At 41.7% G+C, this 20,150-nt stretch overlaps 3 protein-coding genes across 3 annotated transcripts; all 3 read left to right on the top strand.

Moving 5' to 3' along the window:
* Window positions 1-2,446: 2,446 nt before the first annotated feature.
* Window positions 2,447-4,868, top strand: LOC147145134 (zona pellucida-like domain-containing protein 1). Its single transcript, XM_086035782.1, has 3 exons — window positions 2,447-2,684; window positions 3,573-3,602; window positions 3,780-4,868. Exons 1-3 carry the CDS (start codon window positions 2,522-2,524, stop codon window positions 3,962-3,964), a joined length of 378 nt encoding a protein of 125 aa, XP_085891908.1. The 5' UTR covers window positions 2,447-2,521; the 3' UTR covers window positions 3,965-4,868.
* Window positions 4,869-6,242: 1,374 nt separating this feature from the next.
* LOC147145133 (zona pellucida-like domain-containing protein 1) lies at window positions 6,243-14,893 on the top strand. The gene is made up of 10 exons (XM_086035786.1): window positions 6,243-6,396; window positions 7,498-7,718; window positions 7,808-7,992; window positions 8,067-8,139; window positions 8,595-8,692; window positions 8,944-9,024; window positions 9,220-9,388; window positions 9,468-9,579; window positions 14,506-14,529; window positions 14,670-14,893. Exons 1-10 carry the CDS (start codon window positions 6,300-6,302, stop codon window positions 14,807-14,809), a joined length of 1,200 nt encoding a protein of 399 aa, XP_085891912.1. The 5' UTR covers window positions 6,243-6,299; the 3' UTR covers window positions 14,810-14,893.
* Window positions 14,894-17,395: 2,502 nt separating this feature from the next.
* LOC147145132 (zona pellucida-like domain-containing protein 1) lies at window positions 17,396-19,817 on the top strand. Its single transcript, XM_086035781.1, has 3 exons — window positions 17,396-17,633; window positions 18,522-18,551; window positions 18,729-19,817. The coding sequence occupies exons 1-3, from the start codon at window positions 17,471-17,473 to the stop codon at window positions 18,911-18,913; spliced, it is 378 nt and encodes a 125-aa protein (XP_085891907.1). The 5' UTR covers window positions 17,396-17,470; the 3' UTR covers window positions 18,914-19,817.
* Window positions 19,818-20,150: the final 333 nt, after the last annotated feature.

Genomic DNA, 20,150 nt, shown 5'->3' with positions numbered 1-20,150 from the left:
ATTTGCACGAACCCTGATCGACAGTGCTTCCTAACAGCAAGTGTCTATTTGTTGACGGCATTTCGTGCAAAAGCCAGAGTTGACTCGCTTGCATTAGTCCGCTTGAAGTCTTTAAAGCGTTTTGCATGTAATATGTAGACGAGCATACCGGTATGTATTTAATCAATCAAATACATGCTGTTGACTTGTATTGTGTTGCGCGCACGTTGAAACAGCAGAAGAGATATAATAATTTATTTTCAGAATGTGTTTACTTTCATGGTGTCTGCAAGACATCGTTAGTTTGAATACTTCATCTCATAATGTAACAGTGTTGTGGCAGCCCCAACACGTTTGTGCAAGACTTGCCGCCGTGTACATTTCTGCCATTTGTGTTTTTGTTGTTGTTGGGGATGACGCGCATTGACGATTAAAGCTCGCAAGATGGACAGACATTGAGCGTGTTCCAGTGGCAGACTGAAATGAAATGAAATCACTCACTCATATCATTCCTGACAGTGACACAACTTGTGTAGTATGAGAGAAGGATATATCTTTTTTAGGGAAGGGTCGGTACTGTATTTTGAGTCAAGCAGTTTTTGTAATGACTCTCCACCAGAGGGTGTCTAATCACCATTTTTAATTTTTTTTAGGCCCCCCTCTCCAAAATTCACTTGTACATACGATATTTTAGCTGGTGTTCTGACATGGTGTCCACACATTTAAGGAAGTCAAATTGAAGACGTTTAAAGACCACTTAGAATTATCACTCTCTTTTTTATTTTCTTTGTAATTTTAGGAGTTAGGAATTGTTGCTTGTATTTGTCAATCAATCAAACAAAGCACTGTATAGCACTTTTTATACACTCAAAGTGACAAAGTTGCCATAATGAAAAAAAAATAGGATTGAAATGTGAAAAGGTTTAAACATTATTATATCAATGGGGATGATTCGGGTCATTGATCTATACGGTATATGAATGCTTTGGTTTAATATATCTTATGGAAATGTTGTCGTTTTCTTTGGTTTAATATATCTTATGGAAATGTTGTCGTTTTCTGCTTTAAGAACAATACATCTGTAGGAGATTTCTTTTATTTGTCTTTTATGTTTAAAAATAAGTCTCAAGAACAAGGCTTTAATAAAATAATATGATGAATCCAAATGATCATATTAATATTCTAAATGTATGGTTTCCGAAACGATTTGTTTGGGTCCAAAATGTGTCACTTTTCGGGACTACTTGGTTAGTTTGTGTTCGGTATATGTCAATGTTTTGTCAAAACATGAAACATTTGAGTAAGTTTGGATCCTGTAAGAGGGAAAAAATTAAAATTTCAGCTGCAGACGTTTGCAAAACCCTGGCTGTTCCTGTTCGTATAGTCGTTCTTTTTTGATCATATTTTTATTTAGACTTATTGGACTCCCTCAAGGGGAAATTCATCTCAACACTGGAATATACAATTTGTGTTGTACAACACACATAGAACCATATCACACACATGCAGGCATGCGAGGAGGGATTGAAAGAGGTCCGCACTACTTCAGCTGCAGTGGTGGCGACAACGCCTTGCCCAAGGGCATCTCAACAATAGCCAGCAAGCAGACTAACCTCTCTTCAACAACCATTTTCACACTTTTGTCCATAGTGGAACTCATACGTGTGCCCCCCGTCTCCAAAGTCCAAGTCCTTACGGATTGAGCTCCTGCCGCCATTTCTTTGGGTCATGGCAGATTTGATGGAAATGGAAATGCTGTCCTGTGCGACAAGGAGAGCAATAAGCGGACAGACACGGTGACAAGATGAGAGCCCTTTGTAACCTGAATGGAGGCATGACCAGCTGGGCCCGCTCCATTAAGGCAGCAGTAAATGTACGCTCGCAATTAATCCTTCCTTATATAACTTGCCTGTAATGGAATTAAAATCACAGGGTTGGACACTGAATTTTACATTGAGGCCACTTTGCCTTCTAAGAGTGAATAGGGCCGCCAGGGGAGAGAACCTGCAGCTCGTGTAGCAAACGGACCATATTTTATTCTAATTTAGTAGCCGACTCTCGCTGTCTTTTCATTGCGAGTGGCACTTGAATGGATGCCATTTAGGACTTTCACTTTTCGTCAGAAGTGACCTAAATGGTCGCCCCCTGAGATGGCTAAAAACGGGTGGATTGACACTTATTCCACAAACGCAATATTTATCAGAACGCCTTGATTCAACTAGTGGGCTTGCATAGAACATATTCTTGCAAAACTATTTGGTAGCAACTAGGAAAATGGCTGGATGCACAAACTCGTGAATGAGTGAGTTGATCTGGTGACGAGGTGTCAGTCAGGGACCATCTTAAGTAGCACACTGACGAAGATTGGTTTCACCTGGCCCCAGCACCACTCGTCTCCTTGATCCTGACACGCCCACACAAACACGCACACACACACACAGGGAGAGGCTCAAGGCACAGAGCCAGGAGACCCAACAATATTCCACAAATGCAATATTAATCAGAATGCCGTTTTTGCGTAAAACATATTCTGGAATAAAATATGTTTGGGTTGACTTTCTCTTTAACATCTCGGGATGACCGATTACGTGGTTGGCAGATCTGCGGGCGGCGGCGAAGGCGAGACGAAGGGGCCAGCCTCGGTTCGCTTCCGGCCGCTAGCGGGAACGCCGTCATTAGCGCCGGACCGATCATCACCAGGAGTGGTACGAACTCACTGATGTTTCGATATAAGCTCCAACATGTTCAGTAACGACATAACCAATCCACGAGAAGATTGATTCATTCATTGACGTTTTGGGATTTAGGGATGTGCTGAACTCCTGTTTCTATGCCAGTTTCATATGAATACATATTCATATTGTTAATCCGCAAGAGTACGCCATGCTTGAAAGTGCGGAAACATAAATTACACTTGCTGGGGACCAAATTTGCAGAGGTGGGCATACCGTCAGACTGGTCTGTCAGTCCGTCACTGACAGACGCACTTTTTGCTGATGATTGACGGGACACTTTTTAAAAATGACGGACTGACGAATAACGCAAGTGGGTTTTCATCGTCGTTGTAATGGTCACTAACCGCGTCCGGCAGTTGCAGTCCGTCAGTTCGTAATTGGCGGACCCTCGTTTTTCTGATGTTTTTTGGGTGGGACCGAATGACGGACCAACGGACTTCTGACGGACTAACTGATGGACTTAACTGACGGATTGACTGACGATTACAATTCAGTTTGTCCCGAAAAATGACGGACTGACAAATAATGGCCAGGTACCTAGGCCGCGGAGGATGACGAATGACAGACCAGCAAAATTTAGTAAAATGCCTTCCTCTGGAACTAAGTATTTTATTCAGGTGATACTTTTGAGAACCACTGTCAGGCAACATTTTTAGGAGAACGTCTAATTTTGGCAAATTTGCGTGGGTGGGACCACTAACCTTGCCCCTTAACCCTCACGCAGCAAGGGTTCACTGTATTACAATTTCTATTTTTTACTGTTTGTTTTGGTAGTTTTTTTTTAATGCTACGCTATCTGCTGACTTTAACAGAAGTGAAAGTGAATTTAAAAGATAATCAATTGTGTTTTTATTCCAGATGATACCCCCGTCAACAACACTCAGCTTGGTAAGAAGCCTTGCACAATATTTCTGAAAAACAAACTTTTCTGGAATGCTGGAACTGATGACAAGGGATACTTTTTTTTTTTTTTTTAACAAAGCTTGTTTGTGATAAGTTTATGTCAAAGCAGTTAATCTGTTTTAAGTTTCTTCTACTGTCCACACATGACATTTGACCTCACAGCGCCAGGCGACCCCTCCCAGCTGATGAATCCGGTGACCACGGCGCTGATCTCGGGCGTGGTCGTCCTGGGCGGGATGAGCGTCGGCTTCGTACTGCTGTCACTGCGCCTCCTGCAAAAGTCACGCCAGCCACCATCCCCCTCGGCTGCCGCAGCTTCAGGAGCTTGGAACCCTGCTTTTAAATGAACACATTAAATTATAAACACACTATAGTGATCATTTGCACACACATCACCAGAGGTGGGCATTCGTCAGTGCTTTACTCCAGCTGTGAGTTCTCATCAGTATTTCAGGCCCGCCCGGTCGGTCCGAGTCAGCCGAACGGTGTCGAGAACGGACTTATTGCTACCACGTCACAATCAGGTGCCGCACACCTGACACGCAGCAAAATAAATTTAGAAAATGATCAAATAAAACAGTGTTGTTTGTATACTTTTCAGTCACACAGACCTCAATGACGTGTTCCACATTGTTTATATTTCACCCATCACCACACTGTGCGTGCATGTGTGTCTGTTGTTTTTATTTTATTTTATTTACTTGGCTGCGTGTCTGCCTGTGACGTGGAAATTACGTTCTCGACGCCGATCGGCTGTCGCAGACGAGAGTGGACTGGGACCGTGTGGGTCGACCTGAAATACTGAGGGTTAGAACTTGGCGACGGACTGACGATGCCCACCTCTGCACATCACGAAATGTGTGTTTCAGGTGTTGTGTAGCACCTCCATTATTGACAGCCGCTGAAGGATTATATTCTCAGTACATACAAAAAAAAAAAAATGCAACTTCAAGTTAGATAGTTTGAATTTTTATAAGGCAGAAATATTAAGATGGGTGCATCCATGCCATTATTATTACTATGATGCTGACCAACCATAAAGTATAGAAGAAGCATGATCTAAATTTAGGTTGTTGGCTTATTTTTTTTTTTTTTAATCAATAATAAATACAATTTTTAAGATGCTTTCTTTTAAAGACTTTAGATTTTTTAAAAACATTTTTAAACATGTTTCTGTTTTAATCGTTGAATACCTTAAATAAAAAATACTGACATGTTAATGTGTACGGTATTTATGTTAAAACAGCCCAACATTAATAATATAATATTAATATATAACACGAACTTTTTGTTCTGTTATAGCTCTGTATGTATATGTGATAATATATACGTATCTTATATATCATTTTGGTAATGGTGGTGATGATTATAAAATACGATTGTTTGAAAATGAATACAATTATTGTAATCACTTATAACAATGTGTTATACATTTACTTACAGTGCATATTTAAAAAAAAAAAAGTGGACACACGCCTGTTCAAAAGGCCACCCATCTCCTAAAATAAGACGCCTACCACATAGCTCATTTTCAAGTTTCCGGTGCTAGCGTCATCGTGTGGATTTATTGGCTTTTCTTATTTGGTGAGACTTTTCCCACATGGCTACAGTACCGAATACTAATGCCTTTTATGAATGCCGGAACTAACTTTCCATTTTTCACTGGATTGAGTCTCCTTCGCGATGACCCGTATAATAAAAGTCTTGACCTCACGTGCATGACTGGCTGCACTGTGATCCTGACTTTCAGCGGCCATTATGTTCGCATGTCTCCATCACACACAAGTGGAACAAGTGGAGCGAGTACTGCGGTCCCCGCTGCCTCGGGTCACTAAAATCTTTCACTAAAAGTGGGAAGAACAACGAAGCACACCTGCATGGAGTCACGTCACCGCGTCTCGGCACGGATGCTGACGGAGACACCCATCCTTCATCTTGACCTGGATCGGAGCTTTCTCTTCCCAGGTGCCTCAGCTGACAAGATCATTTTACGGGACTCTTACTCACTCTTTTGCACTAATTTTTATCTTGAATTTAAAGCTGCTCAATGTACAGGGAATGTGGCGGGTGTCCATTTTCTCCGGGAACTGCGCTTCAAAACCACTCAGATTGGATGTGTCATTGAAAAAGATGTCTATCATCCACATTTGATATAATCAAACGCACGTGAAGACAACAGGCCCTCTTCTCGCCATTGTGTCATGGTTGAATAGCCAGCAAACATTCCCTCACTTGATTTGAGTTTCATATTAGCGACTAGAGGGGCGCATTTCACGCATGCACTCAAAAAAACCTCACGTACATTGTTTGAGCACATTCGTTTAAAGAGGGCCATGTGTTGGGTTTCATCATTTGCCTCCAGGAGATGACCACCGAGACTCGGTGTGACAAAAAGATAATTGTTCGCACCAAAACCCCGCCAATGTGTCATTGACCCCATTCCCGTCCAATCTGAAAACAGCCCTCAAAACAGCAGTCGGGTCATCGCATATAAAACCGCCTCCACGGCACGATTTCTTGACAAACTAGGCCGAGAGACTGAGGTAGGTTAGATCCCTACACACTTTCCATAAATGGATTTTGTTCCCTAATCCAGGATGCCTTTTCTGGATTAACCTCCTTCTGAAGTGACATTTGTAGTTCTCCCTCAGCTTTCTCGCACAGAGGGCAGAGCGCTGGGAGATGGCTTTGATCAGCGTCCTCACCCTGACCTCACTGTGGATTGTGGGCCGAGAGGCCCTCAGCCTATCGGACTGTGGAGCCTACGCCAGGCGACCCGGTGAGACTGCCTTCAATCCATCTCCGAGGGGGGGGACGTATTGATTTTAGTTCAGGCACATGTCTTCGAGGACACGCCAACTGACTTCACATGTCGATCGGCCAAAGGTTGATAAATGTGCTGGTAGATAGTGGCAGCTGAAACAGTAGTGTTGAAATCAACTTGAGCGCCTGGTGCAATTTCTGTGTTTGACTTAATTGACTTAAATTCTCTATTAATAATACTAAAGGTTTTTGGCTGCATTTGCTTTGATCGCCAGTAACAATTTTAACGCCACAGCAGAGGTGTTTTTTTTCTTGGAAGGAGCTCAACTTCCTCCAGCTGACCTCATGACAGAATTCTTTAGATAGCAAACTACAGGGGGTCCTCAGTTTACAACAGTGGCGGAGCCAGAAGGTGGCTAAAAGGTGGGCCTGGAAAAATCAGGGTGGGCCTGAATATTTCTCTCACTGAGCACAATCCTCCTGCCCCTACACATCGTATATTCAAATAAAATGACAAACTGAATAATTTGAAGTTCAGATCTTCCTTAGACAACCACAAGTAGGCCATTCTTAAAATTCAATAAAATAAAAAAACACAATAAAATTCAAATCAAAACATAATGTAATAATAATTTAAGAATTTAAAATATATATATATATATATATATATATATATATTTTCATAAATCTCACTGGTCAATCCGGGTGGCCCAGTCATGCCCCCCGGTTTACAATGGAGTTGCTTTGCTACAGCGGTGACATAATAAAACCTGAATGTTTGGGAACACAACCTACAATAACGCAGTAGTAAAGCCATAATTTAAGTATCGTGAATGTTAGTATGAAAAGCACTGAATACAAAAGAAATCAAATGACAACCCGGATTTTTCACTCCGTGCGGTTTACTGAATCAACAGCACTTGTGCAGATTGTAGGCAGCTAGTGCACAAGATTTGCTGCTATCGCCTCCAGTCACGATTCATTAACAATCAATAGCACACAATTAACATAATCCCTACCAATTAATTAATTGATTATTGAGACCATCCCTACTTACAATGGTGATCATTTTCTCAATGCAATTAGCTTTTTTTTTTTTTTTTCATGTCATCATCAGAATACACCGATATCGCAGTGGTGTGCGGCACATCCGCCATCGACCTGGCAATCCAAATCTGCCCGGTGGTCTACACGGGATACAACGCGAGTTTACTAATCCTCAACCACATCATAGGAAATTCTGAATGTCAGGGGAGCCTGGACGAGACGGCGACGCCCCCTGTGGTCAGATTTCGCTTCCCCATCCGAGAAGGGAACGCCTGCGGGAGTAACTTCTTGGTGAGTGGTGCACCAGCTAAAATACTGAAGGAGGCTATGTTGGATGGTTTGCTTAAAAAAACTCCTGTTTCCAACCAAATACTCTTCAGACCACAAGCGCACCAGGAACGGGAATATTTTCCGACTTCTCTAACATCCAACGGGTTAACGTCAGCGGTGCGGTGCGATCTTTCGACCCCACCATAGGTACAATCACCTACAATGCGGAGCTCAAATATTATTACTCGTGCGCCTACCCTCTCGAGTATCTTCTCAACAACACCCAGGTGGACGTGTAAGTAAGCTAGCAGCTCAAGAAAAAAACTTTGAAGGTGTCCCCAACGGTGTCGTGTTCTATCCCCTTTGCAGGTCATCTGCCTCCATTGCTCTAAAGGACAACAACGGCAGCTTCATCAGCACCCTCAGCATGACCTTGTTCCAGGTGCCACTGCCTCCGCTAACAAACCACCACAATTGCTCATCTGTTACGATGTTGTTGGAATGTTTTGCAGGTGTCGAGCCCATACGCCCAATTAGCGAAAACAACTACTTACTCAACGCGCGTTCGTTTTATCTTTCAAGAAGGTTTCCGATGTAAATAAAGACTCACACAAGTCGATTGAATTTGCTCGTCTGTTTTCTTTTTTATACTGTCTTCAAAATCTAAACATAATGTGGGCTGGTCTCCTCCCTGGCTGGTCCTGTCTGTAGGGCTGATCCTCTCCAGCTTGGTCAGATCAGGGCACACTGACTCAATCACTTTTCAACTGATTATGCGATGTCCGTAAATGTGGAATTGCCATATTGGTTTTTGGTTAACCTGTTGGCTAATATCCAGCCATTTAGATCCTTCAATGTGTAACATATTCATCCGTAACTTCTTTCTGCATTTTTCAGGATGAAAACTACACCAGTCCACTCATCATGCCGCAGGAGGGCATTGAACTGAGAAAAAAGATCTACGTGGAGGTGGTTGCGTCCAACCTTACGTCACAGTAAGAACATTTATCATTGGAGTTAGTCCCAGGTCCTGTGTTCATCATACTCTTTGTTGTAAGATCATTTGCAGAATGAAGGTTTATTGATCAGTTTGAGAAATGCTGCTACTGCGTACTTCCAAGGTGGCTCTCTTTTTGTCTTCACTCGTCTGCAACCACATGGGTCTTGATAGATTGTAAATGTGAGGAATCCGCCTGTGACCCGGAGTCTCTGACTCGGTGCTGGGGACCTCATTGTTTGTCCACAGGTACTTTGTGCTTCTGGACCGGTGCTACGCCTCAGTGTCCCCGCACCCCACCAACTCCACCTTCTTTAATCTCTTTGTCTCGTAAGTCAAGAGGGAAAAAGAAGCGCACACACAAACACCACATACTTCTGGTGTATGATTGTTTTGAGACCCATTGTCCAGGTGAAAAAGAGATCTTTCTACTACATACTACGCATTCTTAGCTAATGTCCCGAGTCTAAAGTAGCGTTGTAGTCGAGGTAATCAATAATCAATTGTATTGTATTGTATTCAAAGGTGCTCCATCGCCCAGCTGACCACCATCCTGGAGAACGGCGAGAGCCAAAAGGCCCGCTTCCGCTTCTCCGCCTTCCGCTTCATCGAGCAGCAGAACGAAACCATCTCCACTTATTACCTGCACTGCATCACACGACTCTGCGAGCAAAGCGCTTGCAGCGCCTTCAAGGTACGAAGGCATGCATTTCAAACAACCAAAACAATGAAACGCTTCCATTTCCTGGCGGACCATCTTTGGCAATCCGCAGCAATGCAACAGTCGGAGGAGGAGGAGGAGGAATGTGGAGACTGCGGTCGTCCAGCAGAACATCGACGAACCGTCCTTGCTCACCGTGCGCATAAAGGCCAGGACTGATGACCGTATGTACCCTCTGATGTCATTTCACCACTTTAAATTCAAGCAGCATTTTGTCGCTGTCTGATGAACAACCAATGTTTTTGTTTCGGTGTTTACTGTTTTTAACAAAGACCATCTTTGGCTGCCAGGACTGTCCTTCAAAACACACAGACACCATTCACTTGATTTCGAAGATGAGCAAAGACGGCCCTGACGAATGACGGTCGCCGTAAATTAGTTGAAATAAACCAACTAACTTGGAAAATGTATCATTTTTCTGCTTGAAGCACGCAGGTCAAAGTTGGGTGGCAAATTTTACCTTTAGGATTCAATTTAGGCTGATTCAACATTTTAAAAGTTAAAAAGGGAAACTTGGCTAAATAAGTATGGTCCTTCCATCCACCCATTTTCTTCGGCTTATCTGGGGTCAGGTCGTGCAGGGGTAGCAGCTTTAGCAGGAGAGAGAAAACGTCACTCTCCCCTAGCCACTTGTTCCAGTTATTCCCCGAGGATCTCGAGACATTTCCAGGCTAGCCATGAGACAGTTTCTCCAGAGTGTCCTAGGTTGTCCACCCGTTGGGTCATGCCTGGTGGAACACCTTGAGAGGGCAGTCCGCTCTTTCCCGATTGAGTATCATGGTCTCAGATTTGGAGGTGCTGATTCCCATCCCACTCTGCTCCGAACCACTCAAGTGAGAGTGGAAGATCCCAGCTTGATTTAAAACAACAGAAACACATCAAATGCAAAATGCAGAGATGCAATACTGAGGCCACTAAGTATATAAGCATAGTCTACATATAAAATGGAAAGAGACTCACACAGGTGCAATTAATCGAAATTCAATTACAATTATGATTATTACACACCACCATTAAAAAATTGGCATAATCGTAAAAAAAATGATTAATATTCATTTTTACTATGTTTGTTTACACAAGGAAAATCATACTTGAATCTATACAGTTGCACCTTTTTTACATTTATTATAACTCATTTTATACATTTTGTTTCATCCAAAAGGAACTTACTTACATTTGTCGTTATATTTTTTACATTTAAACATTTTCTCGTTTTGTACCCCAAAAAAATAAATGATCGTTTGAATCGTCGTGATTTCAGTTATTACCAAAATAATCAGGATTCATATTTGTTTTCCAGAATTGAGCAGCCCTACACACACGTATACACAGACACTGTATTTATTTGGCTAATCTCTTATTTTGTTCATCGAAATCCTCATGATTTTTCTTTGTCGTTTCTTTCTATATGTAGGCCAACATACAATGAAAACGTTTTAGCATGTATTATCAAAAATTAAAAAAAATGGTGAATTACACTCAGTGAAGCAGTGAGGTACAAACCATTGCCTTGTTTACCAATCATATTTCTTCTTCTACTCATAAACGCTGCAATGACAATGTCACTACCATCACTTACAGGCCAATACCAGCTGCTCACAGTACCACCACCCTCACTAGCTCCCCCTGCAGGCCCTCATTATCATTACCACTATCGGACAATTTTCCCATTGAAACCATCACCTTACCACTATCGGACAATTTTCCCATTGAAACCATCACCGGCAGACGCTTCCCTTGCACACACAAACAACGTGGTTTTAACAGTGGTAATCTAGTATATGTTAATACTGCTCATTCGTACCACCATGAGCGCACGTCCAGCACAATAATTAATCTGGCCGTGCTGAACGTGCGCTCCCTTTTAAACAAAACTTTTATCATAAACGACCTGATTTTAGACAATAATTTACATGGTATACTTTTGTCTGAGACATGGCTTGGTACAGATGCTCCAGTTGCTCTCAACGAGGCTTGCCCACCGAATTTTAACTTTTTATTTTCTACAAGGGATGGCAAAAGAGGAGGCGGGACTGCATCAATTTTTATTAATACTCTTTTATCAAAGGAGATCATTTTTAGCAGCTATTTATCGTTTGAACACCATGCCTTTGTTTTTAGCAGTCCCCCTATTCTCTGCATTACCGTCTATAGACCTCCCCATCATTCCACTTCTTTTATTACAGAATTTTCAGAATTCTTATCCATTTTATATTCCAGTTATAACAGGATATTAATAACTGGCGATTTTAATATACACATGGACAACATCTCGGACCCACTATCCAGAGATTTTTCAAACCTTTTAAACTGCTTGGATTTTAAACAGCACGTCTTGCAGCCAACTCACAACAGAGGACACACCCTGGATTTGGTTATAACCTATGGCTTGTCTGCTGGTGTGTCCTCTGTTGTTGACTTGGCAGTGTCAGACCACTACTGTGTCTATTTTAACATCGCCAGTTTTAACCATCTAGCAGTCCCGGTCAGAACAGTGAAGAAACGCTACCTATCTTCTGAGGTGGCAGCAAATTTTATCGAGATCTTAAAAAACACTCCTGCTGACATTTTACCTGCACCCTGTGATCTTATTGTTGACAATTTTAACCTACATCTTAAATCATCATTAGATTTAGTAGCTCCACTTTTAATTAAAACAACAAAAACAAAGACTGTACCCCCGTGGAGAAACAATGCTATCAAAATATCAAAGAGAAAATGCAGGAGTGCAGAGAGGAGGTGGAGAAAAAGTAAACTTACAGTACACTATGAAATTTTATGCGAACAACTGAAATCTTACAATAAAACAGTAAAACTGGCAAGATCTTCCTATTTCTCAAACCTCATTACAGTCAATAAAAACAACCCCAGGGTTCTCTTCTCCACCTTTGAACTTTTAACTAGTTCTGATTTTAATAAGTCCCCACAGAGACCAACAGATGCTCTCTGTGAGGACTTTGCAGACCACTTCAGAAGTAAAATCGATGACATAAGATCCAGTCTTTTAGCCCGTCAAAACACAAGTTTTAATAAACCCGGACAATCATATTTACATGAGGAAACACTGGAAAGTTTTGCCCTGGTTGATGCAAGGACACTTGTTCGAGTTTTCTCCCAGGTAAACCCAACAACCTGCCTTTTGGATCCAATTCCCACATTTCTTTTTAAGACATTTTATGGATTTTTTGAAGAACAAATTTTAAATATAGTCAATTGCTCTCTTCAGACAGGCGTCTTCCCCGCTGCCTTTAAAACGGCGGTGGTGAAGCCCCTTCTGAAGAAGAGCGGTTCTGACCCGAGCGTTTTTAATAACTACAGACCCGTATCCAACTTACCGTTTTTAAGTAAGATTTTAGAAAAACTGGTTTTCATCCAGTTGAATCATTTTTTAAATACAAATAATATTTTGGAGAAATATCAATCTGGTTTTAGGATGAACCACAGTACGGAGACTGCTCTTTTAAGGATCTTAAATGATATTAGGTGCACTGCAGACGTGAGAAAACTCACAGTCTTGGTGCTACTGGATCTAAGCGCTGCTTTTGATACAGTAGATCACCAAATTTTATTAAATAGACTTAAAAATCTAGTGGGCATCTCTGGTACTGTTTTTGACTGGTTTTATTCCTATCTCACAGACCGATATTTCTTTGTAAGTATGGATACTTGTTCCTCTAAAACTCATGAAATTAAATGTGGGGTTCCTCAAGGTTCGATTTTAGGCCCCTTACTTTTTAATCTTTATATGCTTCCCCTCGGAGATGTCATCAGGGGACACGGCATCAGCTTTCACAGCTATGCTGATGACACGCAGCTGTATATTGCCGTGTCTCCTGATGACACAGGACCCATTGATACCCTTTTAAATTGCATTTTAGATATCAAGTCATGGATGGCAGATAATTTCCTACAGCTCAATGAGGACAAGACTGAGGTTTTAGTTATCGGTCCCGAAGGTCAGAGAGAGAAGCTTTTACCAAAACTACACATTTTTAATCCCTCACACTGTGTGAAGAACCTTGGCGTCATTTTTGACTCTGAGCTCAGTTTTATTCCTCATATTAAAAATGTAACCAAGATTGGTTTTTATCACCTTAAGAATATCGCCAGAGTCCGCCCGTTTCTCTCTCAGGCTAACACGGAAGTGCTGATGCATGCCTTTATTTCCTGTCGTTTAGATTACTGTAATGCCCTGCTCTCTGGCCTCCCGAAAAAGAGCATTTCACCACTGCAACTACTGCAGAATTCAGCCGCTCGGGTGCTGACGAGAACCAGAGGGCGGGAGCACATTACGCCAGTTTTGAAATTGCTGCATTGGCTCCCTGTGTGTTTCAGGATCGATTTTAAAGTACTTTTATTAGTTTATAAATGTGTTAATGGTCTTGGGCCATCTTATTTATCTGATTTGCTTTTATCATACCAGCCCTCGTGGATCCTGAGGTCCTCTGGCGCCGGCCTTTTATTTATTCCAAGGGTGAGGACCAAAATGCATGGCGAGGCTGCATTCAGCCATTTTGGTCCTCACCTTTGGAATAGCCTGCCAGAGGATGTCAGGTCTGCAGAGACTGTTGATATTTTTAAGAGGAAGCTCAAGACACACCTTTTTAGTTTGGCTTTCAACAACTTTTAAATAATTTATCTTTTCTTTTGATTGAAGATAATTCTATGTTTTGCTTTGAATGTTTTAAAGCACTTTGAGTTGCATTTTTATGTATGAAAAGTGCTATATAAATAAAATGTGATTGATTGATTGATTGATTGATTGAAGTGGTTAACAATGGAGTTATTAACCTACAGGAGGTCAAATTGGCTCAGGACTGAGAAAGTTTGCTGTTGCTGAGAAATATTTATAACAGGAAAAGAAAGATTTAAAAGCTTCCCACCTGATGATTGGGAAAAGATGGATGGGCGGTGCTAAAGCTTTGAGTGTGTGTGCGTGGGTGCGGGGCGTGGTTATATGAAAAACTTTGGTATACGTTGCTCTTTTAGCGCCTATGAAAAAACGTCAACTTGACATACAAGATTGATATCGTACAGCGACTATTCAAATGTTCATCCTTCATATTGAAATACTCTCCCTATCTTTCCAGCAGCCGTTCAATCGAAAGAAGAGGGTAAGTGTTTTTCCCCGATGCCACCACTAAGCAAACAACAACAACTTTTTTCATTATCAAACAATCCACAATTTCCTGTGTTGCGAGTGCGCGCGCGCGTGGCTTTGTGAAGTAATACGTTCCATTCTTTGTGCACACAGCCCAGTCCGGCTACGGCCAGTCTGATGACAAGGGCGCGTCGGTGGGCCTGGGGATTGCCGTGGCCATCCTCATTGTGATGGGCATAACGGCCATTTTGACGGCGGCCTCTTTTTATCGAAAGCTGAAGCAACTGAGCTAGCCAGCAGTGGCTCAGCGTAAGCTAAAGGAAGCACGATTAGTGGAGGTACACGGTGTATGCAGGAGCACGTCAAAAGCTTCGTCCCTACACATTTATGGACAATGGATGTATCAGGATGCATATAAATGCATGTTACATTATTTGCACGAACCCTGATCGACAGTGCTTCCTAACAGCAAGTGTCTATTTGTTGACGGCATTTCGTGCAAAAGCCAGAGTTGACTCGCTTGCATTAGTCCGCTTGAAGTCTTTAAAGCGTTTTGCATGTAATATGTAGACGAGCATACCGGTATGTATTTAATCAATCAAATACATGCTGTTGACTTGTATTGTGTTGCGCGCACGTTGAAACAGCAGAAGAGATATAATAATTTATTTTCAGAATGTGTTTACTTTCATGGTGTCTGCAAGACATCGTTAGTTTGAATACTTCATCTCATAATGTAACAGTGTTGTGGCAGCCCCAACACGTTTGTGCAAGACTTGCCGCCGTGTACATTTCTGCCATTTGTGTTTTTGTTGTTGTTGGGGATGACGCGCATTGACGATTAAAGCTCGCAAGATGGACAGACATTGAGCGTGTTCCAGTGGCAGACTGAAATGAAATGAAATCACTCACTCATATCATTCCTGACAGTGACACAACTTGTGTAGTATGAGAGAAGGATATATCTTTTTTAGGGAAGGGTCGGTACTGTATTTTGAGTCAAGCAGTTTTTGTAATGACTCTCCACCAGAGGGTGTCTAATCACCATTTTTAATTTTTTTTAGGCCCCCCCTCTCCAAAATTCACTTGTACATACGATATTTTAGCTGGTGTTCTGACATGGTGTCCACACATTTAAGGAAGTCAAATTGAAGACGTTTAAAGACCACTTAGAATTATCACTCTCTTTTTTATTTTCTTTGTAATTTTAGGAGTTAGGAATTGTTGCTTGTATTTGTCAATCAATCAAACAAAGCACTGTATAGCACTTTTTATACACTCAAAGTGACAAAGTTGCCATAATGAAAAAAAAATAGGATTGAAATGTGAAAAGGTTTAAACATTATTATATCAATGGGGATGATTCGGGTCATTGATCTATACGGTATATGAATGCTTTGGTTTAATATATCTTATGGAAATGTTGTCGTTTTCTTTGGTTTAATATATCTTATGGAAATGTTGTCGTTTTCTGCTTTAAGAACAATACATCTGTAGGAGATTTCTTTTATTTGTCTTTTATGTTTAAAAATAAGTCTCAAGAACAAGGCTTTAATAAAATAATATGATGAATCCAAATGATCATATTAATATTCTAAATGTATGGTTTCCGAAACGATTTGTTTGGGTCCAAAATGTGTCACTTTTCGGGACTACTTGGTTAGTTTGTGTTCGGTATATGTCAATGTTTTGTCAAAACATGAAACATTTGAGTAAGTTTGGATCCTGTAAGAGGGAAAAAATTAAAATTTCAGCTGCAGACGTTTGCAAAACCCTGGCTGTTCCTGTTCGTATAGTCGTTCTTTTTTGATCATATTTTTATTTAGACTTATTGGACTCCCTCAAGGGGAAATTCATCTCAACACTGGAATATACAATTTGTGTTGTACAACACACATAGAACCATATCACACACATGCAGGCATGCGAGGAGGGATTGAAAGAGGTCCGCACTACTTCAGCTGCAGTGGTGGCGACAACGCCTTGCCCAAGGGCATCTCAACAATAGCCAGCAAGCAGACTAACCTCTCTTCAACAACCATTTTCACACTTTTGTCCATAGTGGAACTCATACGTGTGCCCCCCGTCTCCAAAGTCCAAGTCCTTACGGATTGAGCTCCTGCCGCCATTTCTTTGGGTCATGGCAGATTTGATGGAAATGGAAATGCTGTCCTGTGCGACAAGGAGAGCAATAAGCGGACAGACACGGTGACAAGATGAGAGCCCTTTGTAACCTGAATGGAGGCATGACCAGCTGGGCCCGCTCCATTAAGGCAGCAGTAAATGTACGCTCGCAATTAATCCTTCCTTATATAACTTGCCTGTAATGGAATTAAAATCACAGGGTTGGACACTGAATTTTACATTGAGGCCACTTTGCCTTCTAAGAGTGAATAGGGCCGCCAGGGGAGAGAACCTGCAGCTCGTGTAGCAAACGGACCATATTTTATTCTAATTTAGTAGCCGACTCTCGCTGTCTTTTCATTGCGAGTGGCACTTGAATGGATGCCATTTAGGACTTTCACTTTTCGTCAGAAGTGACCTAAATGGTCGCCCCCTGAGATGGCTAAAAACGGGTGGATTGACACTTATTCCACAAACGCAATATTTATCAGAACGCCTTGATTCAACTAGTGGGCTTGCATAGAACATATTCTTGCAAAACTATTTGGTAGCAACTAGGAAAATGGCTGGATGCACAAACTCGTGAATGAGTGAGTTGATCTGGTGACGAGGTGTCAGTCAGGGACCATCTTAAGTAGCACACTGACGAAGATTGGTTTCACCTGGCCCCAGCACCACTCGTCTCCTTGATCCTGACACGCCCACACAAACACGCACACACACACACAGGGAGAGGCTCAAGGCACAGAGCCAGGAGACCCAACAATATTCCACAAATGCAATATTAATCAGAATGCCGTTTTTGCGTAAAACATATTCTGGAATAAAATATGTTTGGGTTGACTTTCTCTTTAACATCTCGGGATGACCGATTACGTGGTTGGCAGATCTGCGGGCGGCGGCGAAGGCGAGACGAAGGGGCCAGCCTCGGTTCGCTTCCGGCCGCTAGCGGGAACGCCGTCATTAGCGCCGGACCGATCATCACCAGGAGTGGTACGAACTCACTGATGTTTCGATATAAGCTCCAACATGTTCAGTAACGACATAACCAATCCACGAGAAGATTGATTCATTCATTGACGTTTTGGGATTTAGGGATGTGCTGAACTCCTGTTTCTATGCCAGTTTCATATGAATACATATTCATATTGTTAATCCGCAAGAGTACGCCATGCTTGAAAGTGCGGAAACATAAATTACACTTGCTGGGGACCAAATTTGCAGAGGTGGGCATACCGTCAGACTGGTCTGTCAGTCCGTCACTGACAGACGCACTTTTTGCTGATGATTGACGGGACACTTTTTAAAAATGACGGACTGACGAATAACGCAAGTGGGTTTTCATCGTCGTTGTAATGGTCACTAACCGCGTCCGGCAGTTGCAGTCCGTCAGTTCGTAATTGGCGGACCCTCGTTTTTCTGATGTTTTTTGGGTGGGACCGAATGACGGACCAACGGACTTCTGACGGACTAACTGATGGACTTAACTGACGGATTGACTGACGATTACAATTCAGTTTGTCCCGAAAAATGACGGACTGACAAATAATGGCCAGGTACCTAGGCCGCGGAGGATGACGAATGACAGACCAGCAAAATTTAGTAAAATGCCTTCCTCTGGAACTAAGTATTTTATTCAGGTGATACTTTTGAGAACCACTGTCAGGCAACATTTTTAGGAGAACGTCTAATTTTGGCAAATTTGCGTGGGTGGGACCACTAACCTTGCCCCTTAACCCTCACGCAGCAAGGGTTCACTGTATTACAATTTCTATTTTTTACTGTTTGTTTTGGTAGTTTTTTTTTAATGCTACGCTATCTGCTGACTTTAACAGAAGTGAAAGTGAATTTAAAAGATAATCAATTGTGTTTTTATTCCAGATGATACCCCCGTCAACAACACTCAGCTTGGTAAGAAGCCTTGCACAATATTTCTGAAAAACAAACTTTTCTGGAATGCTGGAACTGATGACAAGGGATACTTTTTTTTTTTTTTTTAACAAAGCTTGTTTGTGATAAGTTTATGTCAAAGCAGTTAATCTGTTTTAAGTTTCTTCTACTGTCCACACATGACATTTGACCTCACAGCGCCAGGCGACCCCTCCCAGCTGATGAATCCGGTGACCACGGCGCTGATCTCGGGCGTGGTCGTCCTGGGCGGGATGAGCGTCGGCTTCGTACTGCTGTCACTGCGCCTCCTGCAAAAGTCACGCCAGCCACCATCCCCCTCGGCTGCCGCAGCTTCAGGAGCTTGGAACCCTGCTTTTAAATGAACACATTAAATTATAAACACACTATAGTGATCATTTGCACACACATCACCAGAGGTGGGCATTCGTCAGTGCTTTACTCCAGCTGTGAGTTCTCATCAGTATTTCAGGCCCGCCCGGTCGGTCCGAGTCAGCCGAACGGTGTCGAGAACGGACTTATTGCTACCACGTCACAATCAGGTGCCGCACACCTGACACGCAGCAAAATAAATTTAGAAAATGATCAAATAAAACAGTGTTGTTTGTATACTTTTCAGTCACACAGACCTCAATGACGTGTTCCACATTGTTTATATTTCACCCATCACCACACTGTGCGTGCATGTGTGTCTGTTGTTTTTATTTTATTTTATTTACTTGGCTGCGTGTCTGCCTGTGACGTGGAAATTACGTTCTCGACGCCGATCGGCTGTCGCAGACGAGAGTGGACTGGGACCGTGTGGGTCGACCTGAAATACTGAGGGTTAGAACTTGGCGACGGACTGACGATGCCCACCTCTGCACATCACGAAATGTGTGTTTCAGGTGTTGTGTAGCACCTCCATTATTGACAGCCGCTGAAGGATTATATTCTCAGTACATACAAAAAAAAAAAAATGCAACTTCAAGTTAGATAGTTTGAATTTTTATAAGGCAGAAATATTAAGATGGGTGCATCCATGCCATTATTATTACTATGATGCTGACCAACCATAAAGTATAGAAGAAGCATGATCTAAATTTAGGTTGTTGGCTTATTTTTTTTTTTTTTAATCAATAATAAATACAATTTTTAAGATGCTTTCTTTTAAAGACTTTAGATTTTTTAAAAACATTTTTAAACATGTTTCTGTTTTAATCGTTGAATACCTTAAATAAAAAATACTGACATGTTAATGTGTACGGTATTTATGTTAAAACAGCCCAACATTAATAATATAATATTAATATATAACACGAACTTTTTGTTCTGTTATAGCTCTGTATGTATATGTGATAATATATACGTATCTTATATATCATTTTGGTAATGGTGGTGATGATTATAAAATACGATTGTTTGAAAATGAATACAATTATTGTAATCACTTATAACAATGTGTTATACATTTACTTACAGTGCATATTTAAAAAAAAAAAAGTGGACACACGCCTGTTCAAAAGGCCACCCATCTCCTAAAATAAGACGCCTACCACATAGCTCATTTTCAAGTTTCCGGTGCTAGCGTCATCGTGTGGATTTATTGGCTTTTCTTATTTG

This window comes from Filicampus tigris, chromosome 7 (assembly GCF_054856515.1).
Source record: "Filicampus tigris isolate MCC_2025a chromosome 7, RoL_Ftig_1.0, whole genome shotgun sequence".
Lineage (NCBI taxonomy): Eukaryota > Metazoa > Chordata > Actinopteri > Syngnathiformes > Syngnathidae > Filicampus > Filicampus tigris.
The sequence above is the reverse complement of the archived record's forward strand: the minus strand, read 5'-3'. Positions and strand labels throughout refer to the sequence as shown.